General features: G+C 34.3%; 1 protein-coding gene across 2 annotated transcripts; it reads left to right on the forward strand.

Moving 5' to 3' along the window:
* Nucleotides 1-947: 947 nt before the first annotated feature.
* Nucleotides 948-14859, forward strand: LOC117320500 (L-proline trans-4-hydroxylase-like). Of its 2 annotated transcripts, XM_033875085.1 has the most exons (11): nt 948-1048; nt 1450-1584; nt 2308-2353; nt 3596-3677; nt 3901-3982; nt 7613-7723; nt 8567-8658; nt 8956-9046; nt 11759-11888; nt 12173-12324; nt 14572-14859. In XM_033875085.1, the coding sequence occupies exons 3-11, from the start codon at nt 2335-2337 to the stop codon at nt 14698-14700; spliced, it is 888 nt and encodes a 295-aa protein (XP_033730976.1). In that variant the 5' UTR covers nt 948-1048; nt 1450-1584; nt 2308-2334; the 3' UTR covers nt 14701-14859. The 2 variants fall into 2 exon arrangements, with proteins under 2 accessions (XP_033730976.1, XP_033730973.1); XM_033875082.1 differs by lacking the exon at nt 1450-1584 and having other exon boundaries at nt 963-1048.
* The last annotated feature ends 1721 nt before the right edge of the window (nt 14860-16580 follow it).

Raw genomic sequence — 16580 nt, forward strand, 5'->3', positions numbered from 1 at the left:
TATTAAATTTGAAATTGTTTAACTTATTAAATTTGAATGAAGTAAACAAACTTTTTTGCAGTATACTCACTAATTGTGCCAATTTTTACATTAGACAGAGACTGAAAAATGTGTTTTCAACGATAAAAAAATAACAATGAGGTACACATAGTATGCTTCTGTTAACAAACCGTGGTGTGGGGAACTTTTTTGGTTTTCAGAAAAGTTTTATTTTGTAGTTGTATTTAAGTATATCAACATGAAAATCCCTTCTAAAATATGAAAACAGGTAGAAAAATCCGTGGTGAGTCATATCAAAAGAAATATGAACAAAACGTATTGATATCAGGTCAAGTACCTATCTTGATAGTTGAAAATAAAATACGATAAAAATCAGACAAGAGTTGACCTGTTTGTTCAGGACTGATAAATGCTCTACGTATTTATGCACAGTGCATTGACTCAAATTATAGTACTGTGTGAATTGTATTTTTTGCAATTTTCTTGATACGAAGTTCGTAATTCAAACTGAAAATACATAAATGATCATAGTACGGTTGTCTGCACAGTTCATACTGTGTTCACGTCATGAAATGTACAGACATGATCGTATGTTGTTAAGAACATAAATTTAGTAAAGGTAAATATATTTCTTTTGTTCTAATTAACAATCATTTGGGTTTTTTAATCGGAGGCTTATATAATTCTAAATATTTTTGACAATTTTATTTGGTGAAGCTAAGCCGACAGTGCTTTACACAAATTGCAGCATTCCGTCAAATTTCAGCCCAGGATTTATTCACCAGATGTCATACGCAATACTCCATGGGTTTCTATATTTATCTCTAGCGTATAGAGAATGTTAGCTGTATATTACACTTGATTTCATATAACGCTTAAATGCACAATCCCCTAACAGAGCCTCTATTTCTATTTGGAACATCTCTGGTTTATAATCCTTTCATCAAGAAAACTCCAGAAGCAATCGCATAAACAAAATATGGCAGCGCCCTGTGACAGGGATTCATTGCTCGCTTAAGTGCACTAGTGGTGAAGGTCACCCAATAAGGTATACGATTGAATTGAGTGTACTATTTGGAGTATAATTTTTGGGAGTGTATGTTCGGGAGTGTAATGTCTGGGAGTGTACTGTGTGGTAATGTTCGATTCGGGAGTGCAATGTTTGGGAGTACAATGTTTGGGAGTGTAATGTTTGGGATTATACGATTAGGGAGTGTAATGTTTGGGATTATACGATTAGGGAGTGTAATGTTTGGGATTATACGATTTGGGAGTGTAATGTTTGGGATTATACGATTTGGGAGTGTAATGTTTGGGATTATACGATTAGGGAGTGTAATGTTTGGGATTATACGATTTGGGAGTGTAATGTTTGGGATTATACGATTTGGGAGTGTAATGTTTTGCTCATACACAAATAAACAAATAAGTTATATGATATAATTACAGATTGGGTCATTTGACTCAATTGGTGATACAAATTACGACACGCTACGGGTCCGTACTTATCTATCCAGTACATCTAACGACCTGCGAACATTCAGTGTGATATTTCGCCGCCAGGTAACAGCTTTCAACACACAGGTGGGTACTTCTTGAGAGACATGTGGATATTATCAATGTGCTGAAGAGTCTCATGTTTAGAAACACAAGGTTTACATAGTGTTTCGAGGCTTTATAATTATACCGCGAGTGGCCTGAGTGTTCATTTATCCCGTACCAGGTCAGCCATCTTGCTTAGGAAATATCAACACTGCATCCATTTGGGATATTGTTCATGATTTGATTGAATTGTCCTTACCTTCACACAAATGTTGTGGAAAATTAATCCTCCTGTTTTATATCTAGGGTGAGTTATCGGGTTTTACATTGGTCTGTTCTGTTCACAAGGATATCTCAAACCGAGGGTTGAAATGTTCCTATCCAGGGAACAGACCTGGGAACTGGTGAACAGATGTCTGTCTGTGGTCGCATTAAATGAGCATTACTCATTAGCTGTGTATTTATTTTTATTTGTTTTGTTTGTTTGTTTGTTTTGTTTGTTTGTTTGTTTGTTGTTTTTGTTTTGTTAAAGTTTATCAGCAAAATACATTCTCATGAATGTCTGTGTATATGACTATGCTTATTGAAGAAATATTGATCAAGATTCACTCACTGCTAGATCATTAGACTTGTCATGTACAAAAGCTTATAATTGGACATTTCGCTTCAAATAAATGTGTCTTGAATTTTTTTTCGGGGGAGAGAATGGCTAGAGTAGCAGTTAAAGACGTAAAATAAAGGAACGAAGTGTTATTCTAATTCCAGGAGTAATTATACAGCCAAACCGTTGTTATGACGTCGCTGACTGGCGGTAAGTTAAACAGTATCGAGTAACTACGGATAACAATAAATATTATACACATGTTTACAAAGTGTTATTAAACGATTTAAGTGATTTGTGTGATTTAAGTGAATATTTTAGCGAGAGTACCCTATTACCATTGACCACGCTTAAATCAAATAAAACCTTACTTTATATAATCATATGATAGAGCGAGGAATACTAGTATCTAGTCGTCTGTCAGAAGTGATTCCATATGCTTATGTAACTGTAAATCTTGGTTTTCAGAAAAGTTTTATTTTGTAGTTGTATTTAAGTATATCAACATGAAAATCCCTACTAAAATATGAAAACAGGTAGAAAAATCCGTGGTGAGTCATATCAAAAGAAATATGAACAAAACGTATTGCTATCAGGTCAAGTACCTATCTTGATAGTTGAAAATAAAATACGATAAAAATCAGACAAGAGTTGACCTGTTTGTTCAGGGCTGATAAATGCTCTACGTATTTATGCACAGTGCATTGACTCAAATTATAGTACTGTGTGAATTGTATTTTTTGCAATTTTCTTGATACGAAGTTCGTAATTCAAACTGAAAATACATAAATGATCATAGTACGGTTGTCTGCACAGTTCATACTGTGTTCACGTCATGAAATGTACAGACATGATCGTATGTTGTTAAGAACTTAAATTTAGTAAAGGTAATTATATAAGTTAAACAGTATCGAGTAACTACGGATAACAATAAATATTATACACATGTTTACAAAGTGTTATTAAACGATTTAAGTGATTTGTGTGAATTAAGTGAATATTTTAGCGAGAGTACCCTATTACCATTGACCACGCTTAAATCAAATAAAACCTTACTTTATATAATCATATGATAGAGCGAGGAATACTAGTATCTAGTCGTCTGTCAGAAGTGATTCCATATGCTTATGTAACTGTAAATCTTTGGTTTTCAGAAAAGTTTTATTGTAACTGTAAATCTTGATATGGATAATTCGAACAAGGTCACCCTGTGTGCATAAGCTACTGATATGGTACCTGTGATTCAATACACAAAAGTTCGTGGTAACCCTGATATGAATTTAGGTCAACTTTTGTCAATTATCAGTCTATTATATCATATTAATATCAATCCATTCATATATGAAATTGATGCTTGCTACTGTCCCTTGGTCACCAGGTCATTGACTCTACTGTTTGAACACCATTCTGATCGTTATAAATAATGATTTGCTGTTTTCTCATTTTACATAGTTTATCCGTTTTCACCGGGGGCTTTCCGGGTGACTGAGGATATGAAGAAACAATTCGATGACCAAGGCTACATCTTAGTCAGGCAAGAGTTTGAAATAGTATGATATATCAGAAAAATGTCAATATTGTTGAAATGGTATTTTCTGGATGTATATGCTTGATGCCCTGTTCAGAAAATTTCTATTTGAAATATAGACATTACAAAATTACAGTTAAAATCATACCTTAAATTATTGCAAAACGTTGACTTAAAACGTGTACGAAAACAGTAAAACGATATCAAATAGTCTATGTCTAACTTACAGGAGCCTTTTTGACCAGAAAGAGATGACTAATCTGAGGAGAGTGTTTGAGGATACAGATATCATCCAGGAGAACGGATACGGTGTAAGCATATCTTTGTTAGGGAATCAAACATGGACAACTGGATATATCTGGGTTAGAGGTTTTAGGATAGTTGTGTAAATCCTTTTTTTGCTCATTATGCGTTTTATCGAAATTTCATGTACAAACATTAACTCAATTGAAAGCATTGGGCATTCGTTGAGTGAAAATGTTCTTTATCACGAGACCTACGTTTTACACCAGAGAAAGAGGAATGCTATTCTTTTTGTCTGTTGAAGAAATGATACAGTTATTAAACATGGAATTAAGAATCAAAAATTGACTGCAAGCCCCAAGTCAATATTTTACTACCAGTTCGGTATAACACCATAATGACGGAATCAAAGTTCCATATCTTTTTATCAAATAGGAAACTTGTTTACAAGCGGATGGAATTGCATTGTATTCATCGTGATGACAGGACATTTACACTGGGGCATTCATTGTCTCGTCACGAAATTATCACATCATAAACGCAATAATGACCTTGTGTTTCTGAAAATAGAAACATTGGGTTAATAAATATACAATAAGCAATCTTTTCCAGGTGAAAACGAGGATTTGTGAAACTGATAAAGTGATATTTCGCCGAGGCCGCAGGCCGAAGGAAATATCGCTTTCTCGGTTTGATAGATACCTGTTTAATTATATGATAATTTACTTGTATTATTGCGTTTTAATGACACAGACAGACGGTGAAAGGGGTCAACATTAAGGTGTTCCGACACCCTACCAATAGCCCTCCATCTCTTTTCGCGTTTGAAACCCATCTGGAGCAATTGACCGGTATCAACCGTTGTCCATAGGCAGGTGGTTTTTCTCTTGGTACTCCGACTTGTATCCACCACCAAAGCCTGGCATGTCCTTAAATAAGCCTGCCTGTTAATACATGAAGTACTCGAGTCTCAATCTTTTCATGTGAAGATGTATGTAGTGCAGGCCCCGATTTCTCGAAATGGATTTAAGTTCAAAATCGAATTTAATTCAAGTACTCTGAACAAAGGTAATAACGTTATACATTATAACTGCGAATGATGTTCTGACTTAAAAGGTTTTTTTCAGGAAATTGGGGTCAGGGTATAGAATTAAATATATGCATAACACAAAGTTAACAGTCAACAACTTTGTTATATTTATAATATCATTAAAAACAAATTGAAAGTATAACAAATAGTTAATAATAATAAAACCTGATATGACATCGGATATATTCAAATAACTGTCAGTTCCTTTTATGACACATTTTCTCTTTGAAAGTAAAACGAATATGTTAACAATTCATATATAATAAAACTAGATATCAAATAAGATATGTTCAATCAATTAACACTTCCTTTATAAAGCATTTGATCATTGAAAGTAAAACATATAGTAAACAATTTTATTATAATGAAGCCCGCTGCTATCTTTATTTTGTGAACTGGGCTCGTCCTTTTTAAACCCTTTAACGCGTGATACAGACATCTGCACTGGTGAGGAATCCAAAGATGTGATTCAAAAGTGGTACCAGACATATCGCGCTTTTTCAGTATACCCTGTATAAGTTTTCAGAGATAAGTCCGCCTTGTGCCCTGTCAGAGTCAAAATGTGTCTTGAATGGAACAACCAACCAATTGAAAAATTAGACTTTTGAAACATTCCCTGTGTATAGAAAGTTGGGCCAGGCATAAAATGTCTGGCAGCCACTGATTGGCCAGTATGTTATGAAGTTACAAAATAGATATGTAGCCTGATAAGTAAGATAAGAAATATTGATATAAATCTTGTAAGTCCGATTGAATTTTTTTTCAAAAGTTAAGGTCATATAATCAACATTTCAGATTTTTGAGAATTTTTACTGCGAAATTTCCCCATTTTAAAAAAGGCTACCCTGGAAAAACTTCGAGCTGAAGGACCCAATTTTTTTTTTTTTTTTTTTTTTGATAAAGTGGTATGTGACACCCTAAACTTTTATTATAAACCATAATTGCCATATTGCATATAAGAATTTTAATGATATACTCCAAAACGTTAAAACTAAAGTCTATGGAAAACATTTGTTTGGATGGTCCCTGTAGAAGCGAACCTGTTTCTGTCAAATAGATGCACTGCAGTAGCACGAAGGCTGTGGTAAGTGTAACGTTTGGATAGATGCGCATTTGAATTGATGGTGGTCATGCACTCGCCAATTTTGTTATGACCAATTGGACTTTTATCATAACATATAATCTGACTGTTTCTTAGGCTTGCTAGGTCGTTGAAACAGACGGGGACACCAGGGGTTGAGATGTCGCTTGTCCTGAAGGAATGATTTCACGGGACACATAATTCCATCTGAAAAAATGAGCATATATTTAAAAAAATTATCAAAAGACACTAGGCGAAGTAGATTTAACTTTTTTTTTTCTCATTGATTAATTGTACACTATTTTAGACAATGTTTAAAAAATAAGGTAAGCAGAGTAAGCTACATGTTTTTCTGACCTCTTTAATCTTCGAAACTTACCAGGCTTTGAGTACGTTCTGCAATCAGCCGAGTTTGGCTCATTTTGATGGCTTTTTGTCAGATTATCTCTGGTCCAAAGTACATCATTATGTCCACACTGTACATTTTTGTAGATAAGCATCTTCTATTGGAGGGTCGTGTGAAATTCCCCCATTCCCTTCACGTTACAATTCCTTTGGCACTGCTTCAAATGCTCCATTAGTTCATTCGATAGATAGGCGGTTTAACCCATGTCTTAGGGCAAACAAAGAACTCCATTGAAACTTTTCGCCGTTTTTCTTTCGAATTTCGAATTTACTGAGTTTCCTCTTGTTTGTTTACTGACATTTGTACAAAATCCGTTTCCGCACCCTTTTCCGCACCCTTTCTCGCTCATTAAGAACGAAGAACAGTTATCGATGTTTCTGTAGCCCTCCTAGTATTATTGTAATATTTTAACACTTCCTCTTCCGAAATACTTCCAAATCGTGTCTTGTTTACGATGAAATTAGGAGAGGCGTCTATGTCATCTGCCATGTTTGCACTCTACGAAGTAATGTTTCCTGGCGTCTGATTGGTCAATATTCTACAGCAGGTGTTTTAGATTCAGTTATTAACCTGCGAGGCTCACGGCAGGTTTTTTTGTTTGTTTGTTTGTTTGTTTGTTTGGGTTTTTTTCTGTGTTTTTTTTTATTTTTCAATATTAATCTTTCATGCAAATTTTCGTCATTGCATAAAATTTCGACCTGTGCGGACTGTTTAGATCAATCAGCGTTGAGTAAATAGGGTAGTCATATATTTACACAAAATATTAAGCTCACGTGACCGTGTTTTATGTTTTCATGTCCATGAGAATTGAGAAAAATGGGACCATATTCAATACAAATGCATTTGCTGTTTTCTTTGCTATCATAATTGGTGCTTTTAAATCATTAAGATGTACATGTATGTCAAAATAGTCTCTTAAGTAGCGAAATACTTCATTATTCCTTCTGGCTTTAGTCAGAATACGGCTATATACTTGCATAAGCATAAATACATATGTTGTTTTTATGACGGTGGTTCTACATAATTCAGTTGATTTATTATTTTGCGTATTACTAATTTTCGATACACAAATATTTAGAATACTTAAAAGTCATTTGTATAGTCTTTTGTTTGTTAACCAGGTAGCTGATGGACAAGGAAAGAAAGCGACAATGCTTTTATGGAACCAACCCGGAAGTGACGTATCTGGAATGATGGCACGTTGTGAGAAGGTCGCCAATACATGTGAAGATGTAAGAATACAATATAACATGTAATATCAGCTATTACACCGATTATAACTGTTGTTGGTGCTAAACAGTTTTCATTTTTTTACTTGTTCATCATCTGTTATATGTGAAGATATTTCGTCAACAGTAGTGTAGGGCTAAACACGGCGAAACGCTGCTAAATCTTATAGTTTGAAATTGGCGATGGACACGACTGCTCTTTGTGGAATTTGAGTATGCTGAATAGAATTATGTACACTGGTGTACACCACTACTATCCACTAGCAGAAACACGGGTTAATGACGACACATTTGCTGAATCTTCGCGTAGACAAAATCTACGTAATTGTTTAGCATTGACAATACATTTTTTTTTCTGAATCAAACCTGTTTAAGAAAATATATTAAGTTTTCCAATTTGGATGTTTACAGAATAGAAGCAATAAGGTACATGTAGACGGGTACACAATAACGAATTATAGTGCAAACATTACACTAGAATAATATAATTTTAGGTCGCAATTAAGACTATTGGATACTCCAGTACGTTTACTCGAATCTTCTCACCAAAAAACAGCCATGGATTTTTTTTTTTTTTTTAAGAAATATTCTTAACACATTCAGCCGAAAACTGGAATAATTATTTTCTACATGAACCATAATACAATAAATAAGTTGTTACAACGTATTCTGTCTAAGAGCATTATATTGGCACAACGATTGTAAATCAGTTTACATTTATAGCACTCACTGTAATCATTTGCATCATTATACATTGCTTTATCTAAGCTAGGCATTGTGAATATATTTTTAATGTGTAAATATAGTTTTATTTCACACATTATATATATGCTGTGGATGTTTCAGCTGCTGGGCGGAGAAGTTTACCACTACCACTCCAAACTGATGTACAAGGAACCCTACACTGGTGGCTCCTTTATGTGGCATCAGGATTACGGGTAATTGCATAATACATACACATCCATCGGGGGGCCTTTCTCTTACAATAAAACAGTGGAAACTCTACACTAGATTAGAAAGTCTTAGTATCAACACTTGTTTGTACCTGTACCTACGTCTGTACTGTATTCGTTCTGTGAATTTACTAATTTACTAGCATATTTCAACTTGTTGAACCTAATGATAATACGAAATGCATTACGAGAGTATTACGAAATATAACAATATAATACTTTCCTCGTATATAACTTCAGCACTAACCTTACTGAACTAATACTTCATGCTATACTGCCTAGGTACTGGTATCACAACAGCTGTCTGTTTCCCGACATGATGACGGTGTTCGTAGCCATCGACAAATGCACCCGATCAAATGGATGTCTGGAGGTAAGACTCGGCATAACGTGATACTGAAATAGCCAGTGTTTTTCCAACACAACGTATTCTCTGACCACTAGATAACACTCTATTCTAAGAACCTGCTGTTCAAGGCTTTTGATATCGCGTAGTTATCATATGGCGATTAATTAAATAGGTTTTAAAACTATCACATGAATCTGTGTCACGTCAATAATGCAAAACAGCGATGATTGTGAACTCCACAATTAAGGATATACACCTATGAGAAGCCAAAAATTCCTATATAAAACATTTTTTAAATGTATTTTTTCCAAAGGGGAGTTTATGGCATAATAAAAAATGCAAAAAAAATCCTATGTCGGTGTGCTTATTTTTTGGGAAGTGGCATTTTGAGCATTTTTACCGAAAAACACAAAAACGCACGTTTTATTCTTAAATACAGTTTAATTCACAAAAATATTTTCTTACATTAAGTTCATCTATTCAATTTTGCAATTTGTATCCCATTATATCAAAATATATAAAATAAAGAAATAAATAATAAAAGAAATAAAAGATAAAATAAATCAACACAAAACTTTACACTTCCACCATGTATCCTACACAGGCACTAAGTTTCACAACAAAATTCAAAATATATGAGCGAAAAAAATGATTTCCTGTATCAAACTTTTTTCATACTTTGCCATTCGAAAGGGCATATAAGTCTCAAATTAATTTACAAAATATGTATCTCAATTTTCAGAAAAAAACTAATATGAACCTAAAACGTTTTGAAACAAACTAAGATATTCAATAAAAAAGTTTACTGTTCCTCAAAGTTGTGCAGAAAATACTTCTTATAATTTTTTTTAATATTCAATGCAATATTTATATGAAATTAATTTTTTTATTGATATTTAAGCACGCTAAAATTACCTTCCTTTATATAATTATTCTCAATTGAAATGTTACATGATATTTTGTCCATAATTAACTTTGTGTGAATTTTGTTTCTGATCGTACTGTTACAATTTTAACTGTTCAATTTCATAAGGCTATTAATATATTGAAAAGCAAAATAAAGTGTTTTGATAACTGGTTTCATGATTATTTCCTTTAACTGTAGGGTTAAATTATTTACTGATAAAATATAGTAACCTCAGCTGTCAAGGTCAACTTGTCATTTATCTATAGTCATATATATCATTGTGTTAATTTGGCTCAAGAAACTGAAAGCATAAATGAAGGGTGGACATAATTTAGTATCATGAAATACTGTGCTATACATGTATATAAACCATTTCTAGGTATGTCAACATGTTCAAGATGTTCAAATATCCCAAAACCAAATATGGCAATAAATGTCCACAATTATTTGTAACTGAAAAACATGACCCACAATGATATACATCAATCTTTTTTTTCCATTGAACTAAATTCACATGATATTGAAAATGCATCCAAATTAAGAATTACACCACAGTTGAGAAATGTGATGTATTTTTGATGTTTCAAACTAAGAAATCAGCTACACGTACCTTTCCAACATAATGTATATGTGTATGTATGTGTATGTCATGTTAATGTGTTGTAAATTCTAACAAAAGGAACTGAAGTGATTGGTTGGGGAGGTAAAAAGTTGAATTTATCATGTTACCTTAATTATTGCTAAACAGGCGAATGTGTGATATCTCTATTCTCCAAATGTGACACTGACAATGGAGAGATGTCGATTGTACACACAAGTTACAGCAGTCTGCCCAATACTCGTCTGTTGTCGTCCAACTATTTGAGCCCCAGATTCCAAACCTACCAGCAATATCTATCAATCGTATACATATAATAGCTTTTTTTTTCTTTTTTTTTTACTTTTGATGTGATGTTCATTCATCATGTTGTATGCCTTGGATGGTGTCGTCTGCTGCAACGTAACGTTACTGTACTCACTCAACATCGGTTTCCAGACAATATTTCAAGACAAATCTTTTCTTCTATTCAAGCTTAACATTGCTGTAAATACATCCTATTGCTTCTTCATTCTTATACCATATCACAAACAATGTCGTAAGTGCATAGACGAAGCCATTCAAGTAAAGATCGATCAACATCATCTCTTTGACGGCGCTTTTTGTTTATAAATTGTACCGGCATACGGCATGTCGTAAACAAAACAAACTTCGCTAAAATAATAGTAATTGTATATCTTTTATTTATATGAAAATTTACGTCATTTCGATTCAATCGAAGGAATTACCTCCCTTGAAACGGTTAGTTCACACTTAGCAACTATCACAAGGAAACATCTTTAACAATAATTGACATTGACTTTATTCGAGTACTTGGTAGGATAGAACCTGAAAAACGGCTATAAAATTATCGATGTAAAAGGAAAGTTGCAAAGTAACGATTGTGAATAAAGCTGATGATTTTTAAATCTGACAACCATTCCTCCTTTGAATTGGATATTACGATGCTGATTTTAGGTCATTTTAGTTCATTGTAGAATCTCGCAAAACTGCAAAAGTTAAATAAAATCCTGACTGGAATACACAACAACAAAAAACAAAAACAAAAAAACGGGAAAATTTTGAATCTACTTTGTTATAAGAGGAATGTTATATTTATAATTGGACTTGATACTTGAATACCGTATTGACTAAAAGATCATGTAATATCCTCTGTTTACCAGCATCTCTGAGAACGTATTAGTGTAAACACATTTAACTTAAATCACATATCTTTCTTTATGATCGACAGATCCTACCTCGGTCCAACAAATGTGGCCGCATTGCCCATGGACAGGTAAACGGCCAGTCTGGTGCCGACGTAGAACGAGTGTCTGCTATCGAGAAAGTTTACCCCAGGGCTTACGTCGAGATGGATCCAGGTTTGTGGCTCAACACCTAGAATAATACATGTAAAAAAAAAAAAAAAAAAAAAGATTGTTTCTGATTGATTCTTGTCTATTACAAGTGATTCTTGGTCAAAGGAACATCTCAAGCCACTGCGTATCTAATGGTTTGTAACAGCACAAGAATTATGCCTAGCTACTGGATGAAATTTTAACACCGGTCGATATGTCTACCTGTTTTGATTTGGCGTGTCATGTTATTTGCTTTGGTTTCCATGGCTGTGGCCGTATACTGTTGAGAGATCAAACTTTTGTTACAGGTGACGCTTTATTCTTCCATTGTAACTTGTTGCATGCGAGTTCTGCGAATGAAAGTCCTGACAGGCGATGGGCATATGTTATGGCCTACAACACTAAGGCCAACAACGCCATACTGCCCCATCACCACGCTCAATACACACCCCTGCATAAGGTAAGTCATGAAATATATCCAATCAAACACTCGGCCTTAACCAAGGTTTTTACATCCTCCACCCAATAAACATTGTGTTAAGGTCACGTAAACAGCAATATACCAACCCAGACTTTACAGAAGTTTATTCCAAATTAAATGAAAATGCCATGACGCCATTTTGGCTCATTTCTACGTATGTTACATCTCCTCAAATACACATATGCTTGCACCAAATATCTAGATTATTTCAAATACATGAAACTTTTCCTGTAAACAAACACGCGAAAAAATATAGATTCGTGCACTGCCGACATTAAACTGATAGAAGAACTCGTTTGTTTTTGGCACTAACCAGCAGCATTAAAGCCACGAGAATGAAATTGATGGTACGGATAGTTAAACGGTGTTCCTCTGCGGGACAGTACATAAAAACTGTTCCCTGGCGGGTAGTTTAATGGCATTAATTACCTTATTTAGTAATAGCAAAGTATCATAATTATCATTAAGGATTGTGTGGAACATTGACGTATTTACTTATAAGTTTAAAACCAACCTGTTGTCCTATAATTGTGACACAATATTAAAGCAAAGCCTTTGGTATACCGCCTCAGATGACAGCGTAAGTGTTTTCATTTGCGCTAGCCATTTGGTTTTCGATATAGTTTTGTATATTAATGAATTAATGAATTGACAATGCTGATGGCACCAGGTAATTGTCTATTCCTTTCCAGCCGCAGGTTCCCGACAGTGCCGTAAGAGAGAGTACTAATTAAATCGTAGCTGTCACATTATTCCATCCACAATTACCCGACAGTGCCGTACGAAAGTGTACTTCATGGATTTTTGTAATAATATAAATTGTTATTGGCGTTGTCAAGTCCAAAATTTCAAGCAAGGAATAAATTTATTCAAAGATCATCTAAATGTTATGTGTATAAATTTATTGTAGACAATTTTACATCGCCATTTTACCTAAGATTTATATCACAAGGGCAAATATATTATGTCATTATTGTAACCAAAACCAAGTAGAAGGCGAGTTCCATTTTGTTCTTATTTGTCGACTATGTGTTGATATTCGTAAAAAAAAAAATTTGAAAAAACGTATAACTGGAACAGCTTTCGATACGTAATAAAAAAAACTATGTTATCTTTGAAAGTATTTCCAGTCAACCTGGTAAATGGTCGAGATTCAATCCTTTGGTAATACAGGGTGTGGGGTTCAAAAAACATGTCCCCACTTTGCAAGCCAATATATTTTTTCCCTAGACAAGATAATTAGAAACTGTCAATTGCTTTTGAGAAAACATTTATCCATCATATGTTTTCATCTCAGCTCAAAAATTGATAACATCATAATTGCTTTTAATAATGTCATTGCTGACATCAATAACATCATCAAACTCTGGTAATAAGCTGGGTTTTTTTCGAGATTGATAACGAAAATGATGCGCACATTGATGCGGTAATGCTGTATTATGCAAATGGAAATCGCCGACACTAGTGAATAAGTTTCTGAGAGAAACTAGCTTGATATTAAACCTAATCAAGAAAGAAAACATTTCATGTTGTTTCAAAACTTGAGCAACATGAACAAAATTGATGACAGAAGAAAAAGCATGTCTGATGGACCAAAGAGTAGCATAAAATGACGGTACATGTTGCATTTTTTTTTTATAAAATTGACATCATTTTGTTAATTGTGCATTAATTTTGTAATGCAACTTGAAATTTGTTTAAGCTTTATTGAAATAACACACTAATAAAATTGTATGATACTACTCTTTAATCTGATGTATGTCATATATCCATAATTAATTGTTTATTGTTTTATGATGTCGAAAATCAGGGCAAGTTTTTTGGAACAACCTTTACCTATTGTTTGGTCCATCCCCTACCTATTCTTATAAATTGTACTATTCTGTTGAAATTAATTATTCTAGGTAATTTTTCCAGTTATATATCTATTGTTTTGTCAATCCCCTGCCTAATACAAAATGTGTATATATTGTTGAATTGAATGTTTCTATGTTCCTATCACCAGTTATTTCCACTGACAGGTATCCGACAATACCATATGACAGTGTACTACATGTAAGTGCAACGTAACTGTGACATTATTTCCATCCACAAGTACCCTACAGTGCCGTTAGAGAGCGTACTATTTACAACGTAACTGTGACTTTATTTCCGTCCACAGGTGCCCGACAGTGCCGTTAGAGAGCGTACTATTTACAACGTAACTGACTTTATTTCCGTCCACAGGTGCCCGACAGTGCCGTAGGAGAGTGTACCAATTACAACGACTTCACTGGAAAAGACTTCTTTGACCCGACCGACCACGATTCGCCCAAAGTCGCTCTTCTCAAATCACAAGCGAAGTGGGAAAAGTAGAAATGGAAATTCACATGATTAGCTAACATTAGCTTTAACGTTTAAAAAATTTTGCCGACTCAAGTATATTGTATAGTACCTTGCACATGACTTGCATGAATAGTTGATGATGAAAGGTCAGTGTTACATTCAATAAAACAGTTACTTTAGTGGAACTTACCAGATATTTAACAAATAAAAACATAGAAATGACGAGTTCGTCTTAGAGTTATTTTTAGATACCATTATACACTACCTACTGTACTATAAACGTATCCTTTCGAAATGGAAAGGTAGAGCATAATTTATTGATGACGTAATAATATGCCCCTAGACAGTTAGCACACTAGGTATAATACATACTCTTTCTGATCACTGCTGGTTGGGGAAAATTGTGCCTGCTGTCCCTATTACATGGTCGTAAGAGTCACCTACATATTAATATAAAATGCCATCTTTTCTCACATTTCTTTAAAACTTACTTCTTCCTAATGCCTCCCTTGACACTGCCGTGTATTTAGCCTAAGCGTTTATCGTTCCGTTATTGGATTCGTGTTATTTCTATTTGTATTGTGATTGGTTGATTCTGTGAAAATATTAAAACGACCTACGGACTTTCCCTATCAACATTAACACAAAGATACAGAAACACCGTCCGATGGCATTTCAGCTTTAAACATGTCTTAATTACCTGTATAACAGTGTTACATACTTCACAAAATGAAAGTTATTCAAGTCTGAGGCGGTACAAAACTGCATCGCCGATGCAAACAGTGAATTATTCGGCTCTCCGAACAGAAGCACAGGATCTGAAACCCTAATCGGGAATATGAAGTGTTGAATTAACTAGTTCCATTGTAAAGTAAAAATGTAAGTATATTAGTATGAAGGGAAACATATAACAGATCCTTTATGTATAAAGATGAAATGGGTTTGTGCCTCAGTTTTCAATCAATTATGTTTTGTAGAAAATGATTTTGGTTTCTCTAACCTCCCTTCTGGATATCAAATTTCATCACAGAAAAGTCCTAGGAGGACGACAAAGACGACCTGTAAGATGTAGTGATGCTATTGTTCGCAATATTGTTTTTATTATCTAAAAGTGTTGTTACTCGTCTATGTGTTGAGCCAATTAGCTGGTGAGGAGAGTAGGTAGGTTTGATTTTCATCTAAGTTCCCAAATTGATATTAGTAAAGTCGTATTAAAATAGATAAGATGATACGTTCGGGATCTGAAGGAAGAAGGAAAAGTAAACTAGTAATTAGGTAGGCCGAGAGGCCAAATGTTTGTATATCATTCACCGTTAATATGAAGTTCTATTTCGAAATAACACGCACTGCCCCCGTGAGTTATTTTGACTCGAAGCAATTTCTGCTTCACTGTGATTTGTTGGTGTCTGCCCTATAAAGTCTATACATTCCTATATAGAATATATTTCTCTTTTATTAAGTGGACTCCAATGTGTCAGGATCTTGCTCTTGCAAAGGCCTTCCCGCGATCTTAAACTTTTATGTCAATAGCTGCTCTGTATAATCAAAGAAAAAATACCAATGACGCAATCGACATACATTTATGTATTAAAAGTATTCAGTGGCAAACTGCTTGTTTTGTTATGTTTATTAAGCGATAGATAAAAAATTGTAGTGTATGTTTTGTTGTTGTTCTTCATGTTTTTCATACACCCTTCCGCTACTATCATACATTGTCATTGATTATCAACATGCCATTACCCGAGAACTATGTAATCTAATGTGTGCGTGTGTGTGTGTATGTGGGTGGGTGGGTGGGTGTGTGTGAGTGTGTGTGTGTCTGTGTGTATGTGTGTATGTGTGGGTGGGTGTGCGTGTGCGTGTGTGTGTGCGTGTGTGTATGAGAGAGAGAGAGAGAGAGAGAGAGAGAG

The sequence above is a fragment of the Pecten maximus genome, chromosome 2, assembly GCF_902652985.1.
Source record: "Pecten maximus chromosome 2, xPecMax1.1, whole genome shotgun sequence".
NCBI lineage: Eukaryota > Metazoa > Mollusca > Bivalvia > Pectinida > Pectinidae > Pecten > Pecten maximus.